This window comes from Mustela lutreola, chromosome 5, assembly GCF_030435805.1.
Source record: "Mustela lutreola isolate mMusLut2 chromosome 5, mMusLut2.pri, whole genome shotgun sequence".
NCBI lineage: Eukaryota > Metazoa > Chordata > Mammalia > Carnivora > Mustelidae > Mustela > Mustela lutreola.
In genome coordinates, this window is record NC_081294.1 from 97,681,526 (window position 1) to 97,704,550 (window position 23,025).

The 23,025-nt window shown below is 37.2% G+C and overlaps 1 protein-coding gene across 3 annotated transcripts in view; it reads left to right on the forward strand.

Moving 5' to 3' along the window:
* Positions 1-16,230, forward strand: part of SLC30A5 (solute carrier family 30 member 5) — a 36,116-nt gene extending 19,886 nt beyond the window's left edge. The window contains exons 7-16 of one of the 3 annotated variants that reach the window (XM_059175156.1): positions 1,008-1,084; positions 1,328-1,498; positions 2,179-2,467; positions 2,642-2,850; positions 3,877-4,034; positions 4,929-5,058; positions 8,737-8,938; positions 9,578-9,804; positions 13,819-13,947; positions 14,573-16,230. In XM_059175156.1, the coding sequence (XP_059031139.1) occupies positions 1,008-1,084; positions 1,328-1,498; positions 2,179-2,467; positions 2,642-2,850; positions 3,877-4,034; positions 4,929-5,058; positions 8,737-8,938; positions 9,578-9,804; positions 13,819-13,947; positions 14,573-14,743 (1,763 nt within the window). In that variant the 3' untranslated portion in view covers positions 14,744-16,230. The remainder of the gene's footprint in view (positions 1-1,007; positions 1,085-1,327; positions 1,499-2,178; positions 2,468-2,641; positions 2,851-3,876; positions 4,035-4,928; positions 5,059-8,736; positions 8,939-9,577; positions 9,805-13,818; positions 13,948-14,572) is intronic. The other 2 variants (XM_059175157.1, XM_059175158.1) reach the window with 2 other exon arrangements.
* Positions 16,231-23,025: the final 6,795 nt, after the last annotated feature.

Below are 23,025 nucleotides of genomic sequence, written 5' to 3' on the forward strand. Positions count from 1 at the left end.
CCATCAATATCTTCTACAGGGACAATGAAAGACTATTTTAGAATATCCTAGTGCTTAAAAAAAATTTTTTTTTTACTTGCTTGTCAACAAAATCACTCTGTTGGCTACCTTGTAACAAATTTAATGATTTAAATGATCAATTTAGAAGTCAGTTGCAATTATTAAATATAAACTTCTTTGAAATTTATTGAAAAATCTTTGACATCTTTGCCTGAGAGAAAAAGCTGAGTTCCTTCACCTAGTAATCACTCTCTTGCTCTAAACTCTTACGTCTAGTCGAGCTTCCACTACTCTGTAACCTCAGCTTTCCAGTCAAATATGTATACTCATTTTCCTCTACAAACAGACTTGCCTTGTTCTTCCCTGTCTATACACCTTTGCCCACTCCATTCAGCTGACCTTAGAATACCAGTTTTGATTCTTCTGGTTACTGATACTGTCATAAAGCCTGTCATTTAACTAAGTAACAGTTTACTTTGTTACAATGAAAGAGAGTGGTGTGACTTTGCAGAACAGGTTGCTTGTGATATGCCACCCATGCCCCTTTCTGCTTGCTACTTGCTTTATTGAGGTTTATGTGTTTAGTGATTTAGAAACAGATTTAGGACTGATTTGACATTCTCTGAAAGAGCAACCTTAATTTCATGACAGTAGTGGTCCAAGAAATTCCTTGCTCTTGTCCCTTTGTCATACTTACAGTATACATGCATTTACTTTTGGAAGTTGACTTCTAAAATTTAACAACTATTTCTCAAGGGCTATTCTAATTGTTTTGGAGACAACAAAAGAAATATAGGCCGTCCCAATTTGTAAATCATTTCCCCAAATTAAATTTTTAATTTTTTTGTTTTTAAGGGCAATAAACTGTTGGCAAGTAGTCAGGTTTGGGGCCCCCAAACTAGTCTATTGTCAGCCTAAAATAATGTAGCTAAAATTATAGGACGACTTCAGGATTCAAGGAGTTAATATTTGGGGTTATTTTTTTTCCTTTACTGCAACTCACTTAGCTGAAGGACATCATGACAGTGCTCTAACTCACATGCTTTACACAGCCATTGCCTTCTTAGGTGTGGCAGATCACAAGGTATGTTCTTTTCTTTGTTCCTAATGTGATCGAGAGATTGTAAAAAAGTAGAGCAACTATAGCTTTAAAAGTGCACTTGAAATAAGTTGCAGTAATTTACAGTACTGCCTGACATTTAAGTAGTTCAGTAATGTGGGGTATGGAAGAGAGACATTAATAGCTCCATTTCTTCAAATATTATGTATTTAAGGATTGAGCATTGGCTGTGTGTTTCTAATGAAACTTATCTAATTTTACTCATAGGGTGGAGTATTGTTGCTAGTACTGGCTTTGTGTTGTAAAGTTGGTTTTCATACAGCTTCCAGAAAACTCTCTGTAGATGTTGGTGGAGCCAAACGTCTTCAAGCTTTATCCCATCTTGTTTCTGTGCTCCTCTTGTGCCCATGGGTCATTGTTCTTTCTGTGACAACTGAGGTAAGAGTAGGAATTTATTGGTAATAAGTAAAATGATTTGCTCTTACTTAAAAATTTTAGTTCAGTACATTGTATTTTATTTCACTTTGAGCTTGCAAGTATCTTAAATTATCATTGCTTTTTATGACAATTTTTGGAAAAATTTTGGGGTAAATTTTACTGTTTATAGAAAATACAAATCAGGTACTATTCCATTTATATATTCATCCTATTCCTGTGGCCCAAAGGAATCAATTTAAGAATATGTATTTATTTTAGAGAGAATGGGTGACCTGGGGGAGGAGCAGAGGGAAAGGGACAAGCAGACTCCACACTGAGCCTGTTGCAGGGCTTGATCCCACAACCCTGAGATCATGACCTGAGCAGAAATCAGAAGTCGGACGCCTAACCAACTGAGCCACCGAGACGCTGAAGAACCTGTTTAATAGTTACTGTGTGTTACAGACAAGGATTGTGGGTCACCTAGAATTTATATAATCATTAAACCATAGCACTTTTATTTTTAATACTTTGGGGGTTACTGGGAAATATACTAATATTTTACAGCTCTTAGCATTTTATGAATCATATTGAGTTAGAATATTTGTTTAAATATAAAGGGATTAACTAAAGCATAAGACATGAACTTTATTCCAGTGCAGTACTAACAATTTATTTTTTTTTTCTTTTTTAATTTCTAGAGTAAAGTCGAGTCTTGGTTTTCTCTCATAATGCCTTTCACAACAGTAATCTTTTTTGTCATGATCCTGGATTTCTATGTCGATTCCATTTGTTCAGTCAAAATGGAAGTTTCCAAATATGCCCGCTATGGATCCTTTCCCATTTTTATTAGTGCTCTACTTTTTGGAAATTTTTGGACACATCCAATAACAGACCAGCTTCGAGCTTTGAACAAAGCAGCACACCAGGAAAGCACTGAACATGTCCTGTCTGGAGGAGTGGTAGTGAGCGCTATATTCTTCATTTTGTGTGAGCATTTTTCCCCTTAGGAAATTTCATCTCATGGATTCTGATGTTGAAATCATTTACTTAGTTTGGGAATTTGTTCAGGGCTTGCATTTAGTGCCAACAGATGCCATCTTGGTTTTGGTAGCTTAAACTTTCAAAACATTTTTAATGTTATTTTTTCCCCTTTTTTAAAAGCTGCCAACATCTTATCATCTCCTTCCAAGAGAGGACAGAAAGGCACCCTAATTGGATATTCTCCTGAAGGAACACCTCTTTATAATTTCATGGGTGATGCTTTCCAGCATAGCTCCCAATCGATCCCCAGGTTTATTAAGGAATCACTAAAACAAATTCTTGAGGAGAATGACTCTAGGCAGATCTTTTACTTCTTGTGTTTGAATCTGGTAAGATTTTTATATATTTGTGACATTTCCTAAAAACTACATTTTCTTTCAGTAATAGGAAGATTACAGGATCATATTCAGACTACTTAAGCAAACCATTTCTGAGGCATTTTAGATGCATTAGTTTAGTGTACTATTTTATTTTATTTTTTTAAGATTTTATTTATTTATTTGTCAAAGAGCACTAGCAGGCAGAGTGGCAGAGAGAGAAGCAGGCTTCCTGCTGCACAAGGAGCCCGATTTGGGACTTGATCCCAGGACCCTGGGATCATGACCTGAGCTGAAGGCAGAGACTTAACCCACTGAGCCACCCAGGCACCCCCCTACCCCTGAGATTGCTAACATTTTATAGCCTAGTGTATTAAGTTCTACAGACATGAATGAAACTATCTCTATTTCAATAATTTATAAGATGAACATATCTGATATAGTATAGTATCTTACAGTTTGTTTGTTTGTTTTAAGATTTGTTTATTTGTCTGACAGAGAGCGTGCACAAACTGGGGTAGTGGCAGGCAGAGCAGGCAGGAAAGAAGCAGGCTCCCCACTGAGCAAGGAGCTGAATGAAGGACTTGATCCCAGGACCCTAGGATCATGACCTGAGCCAAAGGCAGATGCTTAACCAACTGAGCCACCCAGGTGTCCCTGTTTTACAGTTTATATGAAATGAAATGAAGTGGCAGTTACATCTTTAAGAAAGGTTTGCATAATAAAAGGTGGCTCAGTTGGTTAAGCCCCTGCCTACCACTCAGGTCAGGATCTCAGAGTCCTGGGATTGAGCTACCCACCTGGGCTCCTTGCACCGAGGGGAGTCTGATTCTCCCTCTCTCTCTGCCTGTTGCTTCCCTGCTTGTACTCACTTGCTCCCTCTCCCTCTCTGTCTCTCTCTCTGTCAAATAAAAAAATCTTTAAGAAGAAGTTTGTTTAACTAAAGGGTTAAAATTCTCATGATTAAGTTCTGTTAAATCTCTTGAGACAGTATTTCCTAACATCCTCTCCTGTTTTTCTTTAAAATTTATTTTTTAGCTTTTTACCTTTGTTGAATTATTCTATGGTGTGTTGACCAATAGTCTGGGTCTGATCTCAGATGGATTTCACATGCTCTTTGACTGCTCTGCTTTGGTCATGGGTCTTTTTGCGGCCTTGATGAGTAGATGGAAAGCAACTCGGATTTTTTCCTATGGGTAGGTACACTGACCATCAAGGTGATATAATACAATGGAAAAATCTAAGGGCAAATTCCATCTTAGGGAATAAAATTTTATTACTCATACAAGTAATTAAATATAAGTAATTTTTAATTACTTTAATAAAAGTAATTTTTCAGAGCTTAGTTTTCTTTAAATTGGAGTAGATACAAGGAAATAAACCAAGCATATCATCAACAAGTAAATGGCAGTAAGCTCCAGATTATATTCTCTGACTAATTCCTCTTGTATGGAGAGAACAGAAAATCAGTTAGATTTTGAGCTCTTTGCCTAACAGTTTATTTGAGACAGTGGAATGTGCATGGTCATTTGTATCTTTGCCATTAGAAAGAGTATTCAAAATTTGAAGAGGCTATGCATGAAATTCCCTTTCATCAACAATTCAGTTCAACAAATACTAGAATCCTTGATTTGTACAAAGAATTTTGGTAAGACCTACCCTGAATAGATTGATAAATTCAGCTCTTTCAACTGTTAACATTGTGAAAGATAGGTGAGCCAAAAATACAAATAATTTTGGTACAAAGCAGTCTGTATGTTATGACAGGTACAGAACCCATCAAGGGAGAGCCCATTAAAAGGAGAGAAGGAACTTCTTGCTAAGAAAGGCTTTATGTAAGGGGAAACATTGAAGGACTTTGATAAATATTTGTATTTATAAAAAAATATATATTTATAATTGCAACAAACTAAAGTACAGAGAGACTCTTCCAGCATTAGTATGATATTTAAAATCTTGGTAATTTTGTGATCATATTATTTATGTATGTAGTTGAAAATTTGGACTTATATCCTCTTTTTTAAAATAATATTTATACTTTAAAAATATTTGTCATTTTTCTTTCCTAAAAATATATTCTACATTTTTAGGTATGGCCGAATAGAAATTCTCTCTGGATTTATTAATGGACTTTTTCTAATGGTAATAGCCTTTTTTGTGTTTATGGAGTCAGTGGCTAGATTAATTGATCCTCCGGAATTAGACACACACATGTTAACAGTAAGTCTTTATTCTCCTGTTTGAATTTCTATTCATACCCCATACAGTCTTTTCTATGCTGAAGTTTATTTGTAGTTACTGATCTAGGAAGCTTTTATTTTTTAATTTAAATTAACATAATTTCTTTTTTTTTTAGGATTTTCTTTTTTTCTTTATTTTTTTTTTAAGATTTTATTTATTTATTTGACAGATCACAGGTAGGCAGAGAAGCAGGCAGAGAGCCCGATGTGGGGCTCAATCCCAGGACCCTGGAATCATGACCTGAGCCGAAGGCAGAGACTTTAATCCACTGAGCCACCCAGGCGCCCAAGATTTTATTTATTTATTTGACAGAGAGAGAGATCACAAGTAGGCAGAAAGGCAGGCAGAGAGAGGGGAAGCAGGCTCCCCACTGAACAAAGAGCCCGACATGGGGCTGGATCCCAGGACCCTGAGATCATGACCCGAGCTGAAGGCAGAGGCTTAACCCACTGAGCCACCCAGGCACCTCTAAGTTAACATAATTTCTTATCTTGTCTTTGAATTTATGCCGCTGACTCTTAGAAATTAATCCTTTTTGCTGGTATTTTAGTTAGAATATTATATGACAGTCTAAAACCTAAGATTTCTTTCTGACTTATTAAATTTTTTTCTGTGAAGATGTGCTTTATAGGGGTACCTGGCTGGCTCAGTTGTTGAGCATCTGCCTTTGGGTTGGGTCAGGGATTGAGCCCTGCGTGGGGCTCCCTCCTTTGCAGGAAGCCTCCTTCTTCCTCTGCCATTCTACTTGTTTGTGTTTTCTCTGGCTATGTCTCTCTCTGTCAAAAGGAAATTAAAAATCTAAAAATAAATAAAAGTAAATTCATTTTTAAAAAGAGGTGCTTTATAGATACCTGAGGAAATTTGCAAAATATTAGAGATAGAATCAGAAAAATACTATCACTTTATGGGCGCCTGGGTGGCTCAGTGGGTTGAGCCGCTGCCTTCGGCTCGGGTCGTGATCTCAGGGTCCTGGGATTGAATCCCGCGTCGGGCTCTCTGCTCAGCAGGGAGCCTGCTTCCTCCTCTCTCTCTCTCTGCCTGCCTCTCTGCCTACTTGTAATCTCTCTCTGTCTACTTGTAATCTCTCTCTGTCAAATAAATAAATAAATCTTTAAAAAAAAGAAAAGAAAAGAAAAATACTATCACTTTAAAGGCTTTACTTTGTTGATTGTAGTAGTTTATAATGTTCTCCCTGGACCTTCAAACCTTTGCATATGCTATTTCTTGTAGTTGGCATGCCCTTCCCTCACATCTGCCTTCCAGCCTTTGTCAGGACTTTGTTGATATGTCTCTTCCAGTGAGATATTTTCCATTAATCCCTCTTTTCAGGGCGCCTGGATGGCTCAGTCATTAAGCGTCTACCTTTGGCTCAGGTCATGATCCCAGAGTCCTAGGATCGAGCCCTGCAACAGGCTCCCTACTCCACAGGAAGCCTGCTTCTCCCTCTTCCACTCCCCCTGCTTGTGTTCCCTCTCTCGCTGTGTCTCTGTCAAATCAATAAAATCTTTAAAAAATATATCCCTCTTCAAAGACTTTTTTGTATATTTCCCTTTCTCAGTATTCCTGTTATATCTTTTTTTTTTTTTAAAGCAACATTGACTTATAACCCTTTGTCTTTCTTCCACAACTAAAGATATAAGTGAAGTATCTTTAGGACCTGAATTTTCTCTCATTAACACTTAAACTAGCACCTGGCTTGCAGTAGGAAATTAGCAATTAATTGTTGGATGACTATAAGCAGTTATGAATCTGGTTGCTGGAAGCATATATTAATAAAATGCTTTGATTACAGTTTAGAAATATATTTTGAATTTTAAATGCTTATATCTTTTACCTTTAATGTTTGTTATAGAAATTTTTGCAAAACATATTTGCACAGATGTGTAAAGGTGCATGATTCCTTGTGCCTTTGCTCATAATGGTGACAAAAAAATGTCCACCAAGGAAAAGACTAATTAAATAAAGAAATAAAGCTGTCATTCATAGGATACTGTATAGCCAATAAAAAGAATGAGGCAGGGGCGCCTGGGTGGCTCAGTGGGTTAAGCTTCTGCCTTCTGCTCGGGTCATGATTCCAGGGTCCTGGGATGGAGCCCTGCATCGGGCTCTCTGCTCAGCAGGGAGCCTGCTTCCTTCTCTCTCTGCCTGCCTCTCTGCCTACTTGTGATCTCTGTCTGTCAAACAAATAAATAAATAAAATCTTTATTTAAAAAAAAAAAAAGGAATGAGGCATATTTATATACACTGGCATGAGAAATACTTATAAACTGTACTAAGTTAAAAAAAATTCCAAAGCAGCATTATAATGTGATATTATTGCTGGTTTTAAAAGGTGTTTATGTATGTATTTTAGTGTGTGCATAGAAAGTACACCATTCTCTCATTGACTGATTTTGGGGGGTTACATGCTTAAACTTTCTACATTATTTTTTTCTGATGAAATCTATACAAATGAAACATTTATCATTAGAGGAGAAATATTTGAGATGATGGAGTCTCTGTATATAATATTTGATTTTATTCAAAATTTAGGAACCATTTTCAAGTTCATAAAGCCAACTAAAATTTTAAAATCAGACAGATAAATGGTCTGAGCCTCATTAAGAAGTGTATAATTTCCATTCATGTTTATTAAAGTGAATCTCTTGTCTTATAATCTTTGGAAATTAATTTGAATTATCTGTCCCCATTATTTTTATATATTCTTTTTATAAATCAAGTGGATTTCTCTAAAGGAGAAATTATAATATATGGTAAATTAAGTAACACCCTGAACATCCAAAATCATTTTATAAGAGGATAGTAAAGGGTAACTTTGTTTATCCTTTAGGGTGTTATATGGCATTATTAAATCAAGATAATTCCATTCACTTCTTTAAAAAAAAAAAAAAAGTGAAAGATTACTATTACATGTTTGTTTTTCCATTATACCTTTTTTTTTACTTTGGGAAATTTTACTATGTTTTAAGAAACACAATAAGATTATATATATTTGGAATCTACTAGTTAGTAAATTATAATCATTGCCTTACAAACTGAAATTCATCTGGTAATATAAACAAGATTTTAGCTAGAGTGCATACTTGCTCTAGTAAGCAGTACTTTCAAGCTCTATTTAAATGAAACAAAACTCTAGTATAACTTATTCATAAATCATGCACCAGATACATGTTCTTTATTGATTAAAGCAAGTCCAAATTCCTCTACTTGTCAAAACTTTGCTATTTGAAAGTTAAAATGTTTCTTCTAAAATATTCTAAAATCTCCTTTTTAAAAATTTTTGATATCCTTGAGGGAGACAAACCATTAGAGACTCTTAATCTCACAAAACAAACTGAGGGTTGCCTCAGGGAGTGGGGTAAGGAGAGGGTGGTGGGGTTATGGACATTGAGGGAAGATATGTGCTATGGTGAGTGCTGTGAAGTGTGTAAACCTGGTATTGACAGACCTGTACCCCTGGGGCTAATAATATATGTTAATTTTTTTTTAAAGATTAAAAAATAATTTTTTTGGATATCCTTATTGAACTTAAATTTTACCAAAAATACTTTGGAAAACTGTAAATAGAAAAACATATTTAGATGTACAGTAGCTTTTAAATAACAAATATATTTTTTAAATTACAAATTTAAAGGCTTTCTTTTCTCCTTTTACTAGCCAGTCTCAGTTGGAGGGCTGATAGTAAACCTCATTGGTATCTGTGCCTTTAGCCATGCCCATAACCATAACCATGGAGCTTCTCAGGGAAGCTGTCATTCATCTGATCACAGTCATTCCCACCATATGCATGGACACAGTGACCATGGGCATGGTCACAGCCACGGATCTGCAGGCAGAGGCATGAATGCTAACATGAGGGGTGAGTCCTTGCCAAATACTGTCCTATTTTTCAACTGTGTTCTGAATTGACACTGTCTTATTTTTAGTAAATATTGGGTTTCTGGTTACAGTTTTATTTTAGAGAAACACTCTGTGGCTTAAAAAAATGTCTGAAGCCATCTGCTTTAGGAAATGCTCACATTTCTTCATAAATGTCTATTTTAATCAGATAATTGTATTATAGAGTCCTTTTCATAGTGACTTTTGCATAAAAATTATTTGGAAGGGAAATACTATGTCATTATGAACTTTCACTACAAAAGAACCAGGAAATTTTTATTTTACTATAAAATGTATAGGGGAAGTATTATTTACTGTGTTGAATTATTTATTGTGACTATTTAATTTGGGTATTGTCAGAACTTGGCTTCTATGTGATTTCTAGGAAAACCACACCATCATAAAGTTCACCAGTCTGAGCTGTAGTTCCCTATATCTTTCTCTTTTTACAACTGTACCGTGAATTCTTTGAGAGCAGTGACCGTGTTTTTTGAGTTTTTTTTTTTAAGTACTATCCCCAACAAAATCAGGTGCATAGTAGGTACCCAGTAATATTTATAAAAAGGATAAAAGATCGAGATGTGTTTTAATTTTTAATGTTTTCATATTTTATTTGTAGGTGTATTTCTACATGTTTTGGCAGACACACTTGGCAGTATTGGTGTAATTGTATCCACAGTTCTTATAGAGCAGTTTGGATGGTTCATCGCTGATCCCCTGTGTTCTCTCTTTATTGCTATATTAATATTTCTCAGTGTTGTTCCACTGATTAAAGATGCCTGTCAGGTTCTACTTTTGAGACTGCCACCAGAATATGAAAAAGAGCTACATCTTGCTTTAGAAAAGGTACTGTGTGTAATTTATTCACTATATTTTTTCCTTTTAAAATAGCATTTGAGGGCGCCTGGGTGGCTCAGTGGGTTAAGCCACTGCCTTCGGCTCAGGTCATGATCTCAGGGTCCTGGGATCGAGTCCCGCATCGGGCTCTCTGCTCAGCAGGGAGCCTGCTTCCTCCTCTCTCTCTCTACCTGCCTCTCTTCCTACCTGTGATCTCTCTCTGTCAAATAAATAAATAAAATCTTTAAAAAAAATAAAATAGCATTTGAAAAAGTAGTAATAATAATAAATAAATAAAATAGCATTTGAAATTGAGTAAGTTGACTCAACTAGAAATGTGCAAAATATGAATTAAGAAAATACAGTTTTATTTAAAAGATATAAAAAGGTTTAGTTGGTTAAGCATCTGACTCTTGATTTTGGCTCAGGTCATCGTCTCAGACTCGTGAGATCGAGCCCTGCATCAGGCTCCACGTGGAGATTCTTAGTCCCTTCCGCCCCCCATTTGTGTGTGCACACACACACTCTCTTTCTCTCTTTCAAAAGTAAATACATACATATATGCATACATACATACATACATAACTAACATACATATAAAATAGGGTGTGAGGGGTGCCTGGGTCGCTCAGTGGGTTAAGCCTCTGTCTTTGGCTCAGGTTCTAATCCTGAGGTCCTGGGATCGAGGTCCGCATCCGACTCTGCTAAGCAGGGAGCCTGCTTCCTCCTCTCTCTCTGCTTGCCTCTCTGCCTACTTGTGATCTCTGTCAAATAAATAAATGAAATCTTTGAAAGAAGAGAAAAGAGGGGTGCCTGGGTGGCTCAGTGGGTTAAGCCTCTGCCTTCAGCTCAGGTCATGATCCCAGGGTCCTGGGATCGAGCCCCGCATTGGGCTCTCTGCTAAGTGGGGAGCCTGCTTCCCCCTCTCTGCCTGCTTCTCTGCCTACTTGTGATCTCTCTCTCTCACTCTGTTAAATAAATAAACAAAATCTTTTTTAAAAAAAGAAAGAAAGAAAAGAAAATAGGGAGTGAATAAATGGAGAGATTTTTCTTGGATGGGAAACTATTATGAAGTTGTCCTATTTCTTGCATTTAAATCTCAGTGCAGTTGCCTTTCCTGGGTTTCTTTTCTTTTGTTTGTTTTTGTTTTGGGGGAGAATAGGTAATCCAGTATTACTTAGAGACTTATTTGGAAGTGTTAATGCTTGAGAATAAAAACAACAAAGATGTAAAAACTACAGAATTAACTAATAGGATCCCATTCTGTGATTATAAAGTTACAGAATTAACTAACACAAATAACAGTTTTATTCTTGCACAGCAATAAACACATAAATCAATTTTTTAAAAATTGGTTGTCCAGGGGCGCCTGGGTGGCTCAGTGGGTTGAGTCGCTGCCTTCGGCTCAGGTCATGATCTCGGAGTCCTGGGATCGAGTCCCGCATCGGGCTCTCTGCTCAGCGGAGAGCCTGCTTCCCTCTCTCTCTGCCTGCCTCTCCATCTACTTGTGATTTCTGTCAAATAAATAAATAAAAAAATCTTTAAAAAAAAAAAAAAATTGGTTGTCCAGAAACAGACCCAGGAATTTATGGAATTCAGTTTGTAGCAATGACATTTCAGGGCGCCTGGGTGGCTCAGTGGGTTAAACCGCTGCCTTCGGCTCAGGTCATGATCTCAGGGTCCTGGGATTGAGCACTGCATCAGTCTCTGCACTCCTTGGGGAATCTGCTTGAGATTCTCTTTCCCCTCTCCCTCTGCCCCTCCCCCCACTAGTGTGTGCGCTCTCTCGCTCTCTTACTCTCTAAAATAAATAAAATGTTTTTAAGTGATCTCTGCGCCCATCGTGGGGCTCAAACCCACAATCCTGAGATCACAGGTTCTACTGACTGAGCCAGACAGGCGCCCCTCATTTTTTTTTTTTCCAAGTAAGCTTTACAACCAACATGGGGCTTGAATTCATGACCCTGAGAAAGAGAATTTGATACTTTTTTTTTTTTAAGGTAATCTCTACACTCAACATGGGCCTCAAACTCACAACCCCAAAATAAAGACTTGCATGTTCTTTTTCTTTTCTTCTTTTAATTTTTTTTTTAAGGTTTTGTTTATTTATTTGACAGAGATCACAAGTAGGCAGAGGCAGGCAGAGAGAGAGGAGGAAGCAGGCTCCCTGCAGAGCAGAGACCCCGATGCGGGGCTCGATCCCAGGACTCTGGGATCATGACCTGAGCCGAAGGCAGAGGCTTTAACCCACTGAGCCACCCAGGGGCCCCTAATTTTTTTTTAAAGATTTTTATTTACTTAGGGTGCCTGGGTGGCTTAGTTGGTTGAGCGTCTGCCTTCAGCTCAGGTTGTGGTCTCATGGTCCTGGGATCAGGTCCTGCATTGGGCTCCTTGCTTAACAGGGAGTCCACATCTCCCTCTCCCTCTCCTGCTTTCTTTCTCTCTCTGTCAAATAATAAAAACCTTGGGGGGGTATATTTTTACTTATTTATTTGAAAGAGAGAATAGAAGCAGGGGTAGCAGCAGGCAGAGGGAGAAGGACAAGCAGGCTCCCGCTGAGCAAGGAGCCCACATAGCACTCAATCCTAGAACCACGGGATCATGACCTGAGACAAAGGCAGATGCTTAACCAACTGAGCCACCCAGGCACCCTTGCCATATCATGTTAAATTAGGATCTGCTGATGAGAAGTTAATATCTTGAATGTTTAAGAAATAACATCTTAACCCACTGTTTTCGTAAATTTGTGAAGTTTTCTCACCTACATCCTACTAAAAAGAAAAAAAAAGTTTTGCTTTGTTTTGTTTGTTTTTGTTTTTAAGATATTTATTTATTTATTTATTTGACAGAGAGAGAGATCACAAGTAGGTAGAGAGGCAGGCAGAGAGAGACGAAGGGAAGCAGGCTCCCTGCTGAGCAGAGAGCCCAATGTGGGACTTGATCCCAGGACCCTGAGATCATGACCTGAGCTGAAGGCAGCGGCTTAACCCACTGAGCCACCCAGGCACCCGAAAAAAAAAATTTTTTTTATTTCAAAAATACTTTAGGCCCATTTTGGAAATTTTTAATTTATTTGACAGACAGAGATCACAAGTAGGCAGAGAGGCAGGCAGAGAGAGAGGAGGAAGCAGGCTCCCCACCGAGCAGAGAGCCCTATGCGGGGCTCAATCCCGGGACCCTGAAATCATGACCTGAGCCAAAGGCAGAGGCTTTTAACCCACTGAGCCACCAGGCGCCCCAGCTTCAAAATATTTTTGTTTTATTTTGCCTTGTTTTTATTTAAGGACTCTCTGCCACTAGTGTGGAGCTTGAACTCACATGTTCTGCCAACTGAGCCAACCAGGCACCCCATCTTCAAAATATCTTAATATGGAAAAGCACATTTTCTTCCCTGCTCAGAGGACAGAGCCTGCTTCTCTCTCTCAAATAATAAAGAAAATCTTTTTTAAAATTTTTAAAGCTATTTTGAAAATAAAAATGGCAAAAACTGTTTTGTACTGCTTTGCAAAATTTTCCCCATTTAGTTATGTCATGTTGATAAATACCGTCATACATTTTTAATGCATGTAGTGTTACAATGTATGCAATATCTGTTACTTAATCAGTTCATTTTTAAACATAGAGGATATCTTTTAAACATGTTTATGTAACCATTAATATATGAATGTGTGTATAAATGTGAGGAAACCAGGTAGTCCACTCAAAATATCCAGTGTTTAGAAAAGGCACAGTACCTCTTAAAGAGGTGAAAATGGGTATGCAACTGTTGAGTGTAAAGACACCTGTCACCCCCATTCATTTCCTGTTCAGACCTGTCTTCCCTGACATCATTCCCATTTCAAAATATTTTAGGCACCTTTACTTCAAACAAGTTATCCCTTTCTTTTCTTACTTCTTTGCTCTCCTTATTATCTTTTTACTAAAATCAGCTTAATAGTAGTTTCTTGGACCAAAAAGTTTGCTTTCTGTTAAGTAAATCAGCTTTTTAAGTCCATTTACATCATCTCTTCTTTTATTTGACAGATACAGAAAATTGAAGGATTAATATCATACCGAGACCCTCATTTTTGGCGTCATTCAGCCAGTGTTGTGGCAGGAACAATTCATATACAGGTGACATCAGATGTGCTGGAACAAAGAATAGTACAGCAGGTGATAATCTTTTGTCTGTAATTAAAGTAATCTCATTTGAGTTAATTCATGCAAAAACTGGGACACATTATAAATTACACAGTTGAGTAATCAATTAACTGTTCAAAAACACCAATCTTTTAGCTGTTCAAGGATAATATAACTTACTTTTTATGTCTAGATTTGTTTTCCAGCCCAAAATGGTTAAAATAAAATTAAGTTTTAGTGCTTAAATGACAGGCTTAAGTGAATGTAAAAAAATTTACTTATGATCCACATTGGCTCCCAATCGATTATCCAGAAATAAATTATTATAAATACAGATTTAGATTAACAGTAATTACAGTCAAGTTGGCAGCATTTAACGCTGTGATTGGAAGTAAGGATCAAAGCAGTTCCCTATATTCCTATTCTAAACCTACCATATTAGAAACAAAAGCTATTTCCCTTTTCAAGTTTGAATGTCAGGTCAGTAATTTGGCCGTCTAAAGAAATATAGCTAACATTTGACCAAATAAATAATAAATATTACTTTGAGGATTATCTTTGACTATCTGTGGCTATGAAAAAAATGTAATCTCAGTTATAAGATATGCACTAAATGTATTAATCTAAATGCTTTAAAATGTATGGGTTTTGATAACAGGTTACAGGAATACTTAAAGATGCTGGAGTAAACAATTTAACAATTCAAGTGGAAAAAGAGGCATATTTTCAACATATGTCTGGCCTAAGTACTGGATTTCATGATGTTCTAGCTATGACAAAACAAATGGAGTCCATGAAATACTACAAAGATGGTACTTACATCATGTGAGATAACTCAAGAATTACCTGTGGGATATGAACAATGAAGATTAATTTACTCGGTATTTATAATATTGCCAGAAGGAAGAAAATTGCACATAATTGTACAGAAACATTTGCTGTATTCGAAAAAAATTCTAAAGCTCCCTGCTATTGGATCAAGGAATCTTTCTTAAAGGAAATTTAAATACAGAACGAAGCATTAATTGTACAAGTAAAATAATTACTTGAATTATGTGTATAACAGGAATCTTAAAATTTGAGTGAACATGATGTATCACATCATCTTCAAAAATGAACATATAATGATGGATTCTAATGAAGACCAAAATTACTTGTGTGTTTACTTTCTGTCAGAAAGCATCTCCATTGTAAATAATGTATTTACATGTTTATTACAAAGACCCAAATGAAAAATTTTTAGTCAATTTTTTGCATAGCCCTAGGATAAAATAGGAATAAAAGTTCTATATTTATGGATTTTCTGTATATAAAACTGGTTTCTAATTATAACTTAAATCCATTAAGTAAAAGCTGTATTGCCACTTTAAATGTAAACTAAATTATTTGGGAGAAACCAACCACTGAAATGAGACAAGCATTGAGAATAGGGAAGTATATAACATTATTGATGTATTACAAAAACCAACCACTCTGTAAAATAAATTTTTTTACTTTTGGTAATATTTGCAAATGAATAATTACTTTATTAGGGTAAAGAGCTTATACTAAGTTGTGTGCATGTTATTCGATCACTTGTCTTCTTCCTCTGAAGTAGAATATTCCATTTCTTGTTATGCATCTGCCATTCCACGTTGCTTGTCAAGCTGGGATCCAAGCAATGTGAGGGTTCTCATTTTTCATTTAGCTCCATATTTTGTGAAACAACCAGCTGAGAGAATCATAAATAATGTCAACTCACATTTGAATTTTCTGCCTTAAACACAGCTTCTTTTTTTAATTTCTGGGACATGTGGATCTATAAGAAGTATCAAAGAATAGGTAGTTATTTTAAATTTAGTAAGTAAATCTTGTCCATAAGTACTTTTGCATCATGAAATCAAAATATCTACCCTGTAACTACTTTCTATAACAATATCTAATTTATATTTTTTCATTTCCAATTTAAACTGAATGTATAGTCTGAAAAAATGTATGATAAAGAGATCTATAATAATATATGCAGTTTTATGAACACCAAAGAATGTTCAAAAGAAACTTTGAATACCTATTTATAAGCATTTGAATATTTTCATTCATATAATAGGAATTTTGATAAGTAGGATGAATTAATTTTAGTATGGGTGTTATTTTTTTAACTATACCATAATGGCAAACATGTATTGTAAATCCTATTTTTATCTTAACAATTTTAATATGTGAGAGGTTCTAGAAATTTGTTACAAGTTATTTTGATATTCTTTGTCTTATCCTTACACATTTTCTGGTCCAGAATCTTCAATACATAATTAAACTTTTTGAGTGGTGGGAAAATAATTGCATATTGATGTTTTAATGCAATTTTGGTATGTTAAAAAATTTTTAAGTAGATAGGTACAATACATATTGCATCGTTATTAAAATTGCCATGTCCTAGGAGGCATATAACAGCAGAAAAGTTAAGTTACTGTGATGAGAGATAAGGCAAGACATAGGGCATGGGCTGAAGGGGATGCAGATTGGAAGTAGGGAAACCAGTATTAAGAGCACCAGGGTGCGGGTTCTAACTCTTACAAACATTGTGACTTCAGGCAGATCCTTCTCTGGGTATCTTTTTTTTCCCCTGGTACATAAAACCAGAATAAAATTTGCTCACATTCATAGGATTATGAGGAGCAAAAGGAATGATGTATGTGAGATGAATTGGAAAAAAAAATTTCTTAAAGTTGAAAAGGGCTCAGTAAAATTGAGGAGTTGTTATTATTCTAAACCTGCATTCAATTTGTCTATTTTTTCCTATTAAAATCAGTATCCCAAGAGATAAACTGTATTTAAATTGTATAAATAAGTTCAAAATAATACCGGAAGCAGCAGCCTGTTTAACAGTTCATTTGCCCCAAGGGTGGTGGTGGTGGTTTACCACACCTATTAATTTGTCTCCTCTTCCTTTACTCTCCAGCCATTGTTTTTCCTATATTATCAATTTGAGAGCTCATGATTTCCACTTAGAATTAACTTTAGGGATGCCTAGGTGGCTCAGTCGGCTAAGCGGCTGCGTTTGGCTCAGGTCATGATCCCAGAGTCCTGGGACAGAGGCCCACATTGGACTCTCCTCTCAGTGGCGAAGCCGCTTCTCCTTTTACCTCTGTCATCCCTCTTGCTTCCACTCTCTCAAATATATATAAAAAAAAAATCTTAAAAAAAGAATTAACTTAATACATCTGTTATAAAGATTTATTATTCCTTTTATACAGTCAGATTTTAAATTTCCTAATTTTAACAGAATAATGAAACTAATTATAATTAGATATCTCTAAGCGTTCTGGTTAGAACCCTGGTTCTGGTTAAATTTAGATGATGATTCTCCCCTAAAACTTATACTACAATAATGCAGAGATAATTTGTTTTTACTAGTTAATGGTAACATGGTTCAGAATTCAAGAATAAAGGGCAAAAAAACCTCACACCCCTGTCACTCAGATACACAGCTCTTCTCTCTAGAAATTACCACACTTGTCAGTTTATAGTATATCCTTACAGATACCTTATAAATGTACAAATACATATATGTATTTTTTACTTAGAAATTATTCTGGGGCGCCTGGGTGGCTCAGTTGGTTAAGCGGCTGCCTTTGGGTCGGGTCATGATTCCAGGGTCCTGGGATCAAGCCCATCATCCGGCTCCCTGCTTAGAAGGGAGCCTGCTTCTCTCTCCCTCTGCCTGCTGCTCTGCTTACTTGTGCTCTCTCTATCTCTCTGTCAAATAAATAAAATATTTTTTAGGAAAAAAAATTTATTCTAAACATTAAAAAGCAGTCCATTTTTTTTTCCCTAGCTGCATAGTAACCCTAGTGATGCAGTTTTTTTGATTGGTTCCAATGTTTTGCTGTTATAGACTACTGATAGACAGTTTTGCCCAAATACTATTTTGCATATGCACAAATAAATATATAGAATATATTCTAGCATGTAGGATTTCAGAGTCAAAGGGTTTAGGACATTTATAATATACTAAATTGTACCCTGTAGAGATTTTAACAGTTTACCTCCCCTCAGCAATGTTAGATGTCTTAAAATATTTTAAGATGGTGCTTGGCTGGCTCAATCAGTAGAGCATGTAACTCTTCATATCAGGGTGGTAAATTTGAGCCCCATGTTGGGCATAGAGATTACTTAACTGTATAGATAAATAGAGCTCATATAATAAAAATTATTTTTTTAAGGTTTTATTTATTTATTTGACAGAAAGAAAGCACAAGCAGGGGGAGTAGCAGGCAGAGGGAGGAGGAGAAACAGCCTCCCAGCTGACCAGAGCCTGATGTGGGGCTCAATCCCAGGATCCTGGGATCATGACCTGAGCCAAAGACAACCACTTAACCTACTGAGCCACCCAGGCGCCCCTCACATAATAAAAATTCCATCCGAATTTTTTTTTTAATTTTTAAGATTAAATTCTTAAAATTTAAGAATTTTAAGGCAAACTTTTTTTTTTTAAGATTTTATTTATTTATTTGAGAGACAGAGCACAAGTAGGCAGAGAGAGAGAGAGAGGAAGAAGTAGGCTCCCTGCTGAGCAGAGAGCCCGATGTGGGGCTCGATCCCAGGACCCCGAGATCATGACCTAAGCTGAAGGCAGAGGCCTTAACCCATTGAGCCACCCAGGCACTCCAAGGCAAACATTTATTAATAGTCTTAATTCATATGCAAGTTAAAGATTTTATTTATTTGACACAGAGAGAGAGAAATCACAAGCTGACAGGCAAGCAGAGAGAGAGGGGAAGCAGACTCCCTGCTGAGCAGAGCCCGATGTGGGGCTCGATCCCAGGACCCTGAGACCATGACCTGAGCCGAAGGCAGAGGCTTTAACCCACTGAGCCACCCAGGCGCCCCTGGATTTTTTTTTAATCAAATTTTTTTTCTGTGATTTTTTCCTTCTATGCACAGTACAGTTTCTAAGACAGGTGATCAATATTATATTTTCTGCATGTACAAATACGGTATCCTGTTACTTTTCTTTTCTACTGTTTTTGTTGTGGTACACTTAGGTACACAGTGAAATACATTCTAAGTGCTCAGTTCAGTGAAGTGAGGATATGGAGCAACCGGAACTCAGTGCAAGTGGGATAATGAAATGATACAGCCACTTCGGAGAACTGTTTGCATTTCTTTGAAAGTTAAACATATATCTACCCTGTGACCTAGCAGTTGTTCCTTAGGTGTTTACCCAGGTTTACCCAAGAAATGGAAAGGTGTGTCACAAAAAGACTTGTACAAGAATGTGCATAATCATGATAACCAAAAACCAGAAACAACCCAAATATCCATCAACAAGAAGATGGATAAAATTATAGTATATTCATAATGGAGCAGTACTCAGCAGTTTAAAAAAATATATACAGTTTCAAAAATATAGGTAAATCTCAAAAACACTATGTCAAGTGAAAGCTGCCAGACTCAAAAGAGTTCGTACTTTATGATTACATGTACTTAAAATCCAAGAACAAAGCCTATAGTGATAGAGCACAGGAAATAGTTTGTATTTTCTATTTTTGTCATAAAAAATTATCATAAACTTAGATGTTTAACACTAACTGTCTTATAGTCTGTACGTCAGCAGTCTAATACAGGTCTCACTGGGCTAAAATCAAGGTGCTGCAGGACTTTTCTTTCCCTAAACTCTGGGGGAGAATCGATTTCCTTGCTCATTCAGGTGATTGGCTGAATTCACTGTTTGTAGCTGTGGGACTGAGGTCTCTGTTTCTTCGTTCATGTTCCTGGTTTCTAGAGGCCACCTGTATTCCTTGGCTTCTTCCATCTTCACAGCCAGCAACAATGGATCATGTGCTCCTCACATCTGAAATCTCTCCTGTTTTCTTTCCCCACTGTTATATCTTCTTCTGACCTACTTTCTGCCCTCCTCTTCTACTTTTAAGGATTCATGTGGTTCTACCAGGCCCATCCAGGTAATCCAGAATTATCTCCTATCTCAAGGTCTTAAAAGTCCCTTTGCCAGGTAACATATTCAAAGGATATTCATATTCTCAGGTTGTAAGCATTCTGGAGGGGGAGTGGCTCATTATTCTGCCTACATGGTTGCCTTGGGGAGATAGAATTTGTTGAAAAGGAGCAAGGGGCATCTTTTTTGAAGTGAGGGGAATGTTCTATATCTACACCTAACATAGGTATGTATAATTGTCAGAATCTTCTAAATTATACTTTAATTTCTATATTGCATATTCTTTAAATGTTCTTATAATTTGTTAGTGATTATTAATTTAGAAGCTACTATATGCTAGGCATGATAAAAGCAGTTGACATAATCATCTCATGCATTTTTTCTCCTAGTACTCTGGCATTATCAAATACTAAGTTTGTATTAACAGCTGTAGTTCAATAATGCAGTATGGTGGAGCAGATTTTTTCAGTTACATATTCTCCACTTTATTGCTATTTTCCATTTAAGTGGAAAGACCAAGGTTTCGCCTACAACAAAATACAATACATAAGACAGTCAGTATTAATACTCACATAGGGAAAACCTGTCTAAGAAAAAAATAAAATTCAGTTGTGGTTTTTTAAGCATTCAATAAATTCATTTATACTCAACAAGAATTTACTGAAACCCGTTATACCAAGACACACTGCTATAGGGCTAAAGTCATCAATGAAACAAAATTCTGCCCTAATGGAGGAGACAGGCTAATATATGAAAAACAGTTTGTAGTAAATACTAAAGAAAAGCAATAAATTATTGACCCCTTACCATGTATCAGTTGGCCAATGTCCAAAGCAATAAATATATAATTATCCCATTTTATAAATGAGGAAACTAAGGCAGAAAAAGGTTAATTAGGGGCCTCTGGGTGGCTCCCTCGGTTAAGCACCTGCTTTTGACTCGGGTCATGATCCCAGGGTCCTGGGATAGAGTCCGGAGTCAGACTCCCAGCTCAGAGAGGAGCCTGCTTCTCCCTCTACCCATCCCACATTCCACCATTTGTGTTCTCTTTCTTGCTTGCTCACTCAAATAAAAATATTTTTTTTCAAGATTTTATTTATTTGACAGAGACATAGAAAGAGAGTGAGAGAGGGAGAAGCAGACTTCCCACCAACCAGTGAGCCTGATGTGGGCTCGATCCCAGGACCCTGGGATCATGTCCCAAGCTGAAGGCAGACACCCAACAACTGAGACACCTAGGTGCCCCAATAAATAAAAATATTTAAAAAAAGAAAAGGAAAAGGGGAGAAGGAAAAAAAAGGTTAATTAATTTGTCCCAAATCTTACACCTGCTAAGTGGTAAAGCCACCTTTACAAACCAGGCACTCTGTTTTCAGGACTGACACTCAACTGAAGCAGAATACAAAGAGAGATTGGCCAAAGAGGATCTCTATGGAAGAAGACATATGAGAACCTGTTTTAAGTAAGGAGGTAAACTAGTGTCCTAGACCATATTCTACCAATATCCACTATTCTAGACAAAGCATCAAATGCAAAGGCATCTGAGGAAGGAAGTACCTAATGTGCTAGAAGAGTAGCAAGAAAACTCTTGTGTGATAGCAAAATGAGCCAGATGGTGTGAGGACATGGAAAAGCAGTGGAGGGGCTTTGAGGAAGGGACTGGAGCTGAGAGGTTTCTAAAGAATCAAGATAGGAGAATGACAGTGCAATCTAGGGGGGAGTTAGAAGGCTTTTGCCAAAATCCAAGTGAGAGAAGACGATGACCTGGACTCAGGTCATGTGGACTCAGGACTTGTGATATGTTCATTGCCTCTTATTTTTAAGTTTGCTATTTAAGATTTAAAAAAAAAAAAAAAAAAAAAAACAGATACAAACTCTTTCTTCAATACACTTTATTAAAGCGGAGAAGATAGGATGAAAATAACTATAATTCAAGATTTAGAGAGATTGGGTGCCAAAAGGGAGTGGCAAAGTTTAGATTACTCTTAGCTGAAGGAAAAAGGTAAAGTTTCACAGAGGAGGTGGCATTTGATGGACCTATAGGACCGGTGGAAATAAGATGGCAAGGGGCTTAATTCCACCAGAGCTGTGTAAACCCATTAGTAGTTTAGTTTTGTGGATGGGATATGGAAATAATGGAGTAGTTAAGAGCAGGGTGCTGAGGATACTTGAATACCATGTTACAGGTTAACTACAGACCTGTAGATCATCACCTGGAGGTTAACTGTCCAGCTGTGTGAAAAGCATTAGCCAAATTGCACCAACCTACTTTTCAAGTAGGGAGTCCCATTTTGAAGTTTGCTTAGATTTTCCATGGGAGCTATCGCCCTCGGCGCACAAGGACGACAAGACGCCCCAGTTCAGATGCATCTTCCTTCTCTTTATTTCCACAGGTCTACACACTTATATACGCTTACATGACCAATCAGCTAGCAGGGTACAGGAGGGAGCGAATCAGGCTGTGTACCTAAACGAACAACTTCGCTAGCAACCAATGCTGTTTACTTCCTCTTTGGGCGTTCCACTTAGTCTCACGAGGCAATCCTAACCTGGCAACTAGCCAGGCGCCATCTTTTTTTTTTTTTTTTTTTTTTAATAGGCAGAGAGACAGATAGAGAGAGAGATGAGGAGAAGCAGGCTCCCTGCTGAGCAGAGAGGCCAATGCGGGACTCGATCCCAGGCCCCTGGGATCATGACCCGAGCCGAAGGCAGAGGCCTAACCCACTGAGCCACCCAGGCGCCCCAAGGCGCCATCTTTTAATGGCAGAGGCCGCCCTGGCCAGAGGCCTGCCTCCGACAGGAGCAATATGGAAATGCCTAATCTGAAAGACTGCAGGTTGATATGGGCTAGACACTGGCCTAGGAATCAGGCTTTCCACCACAGCTGTGATCTAAAGGCCAGTCACTCATTCTCTGACATAAAGTGACGGTGTTTGGATCTAGTAAATATAAGATGATCCCCTTCAGTCCTGTGAAATCAAGGTCATAGTCCTAAATTAAGGAAACTGTCTTGCTAAAGGCACCTACCTATTTGGACAAGAGAGGCATTAATGGCCTAGTACATAGGAAGCAGAGTGAATGACACAAAAAGGTCTGATGTGGCCTCTGTCCATAAAAGAAAGCAATAGTTACTGAGCATATAAAATATGTAAAAGAGGGGCACCTGGGTGGCTCAG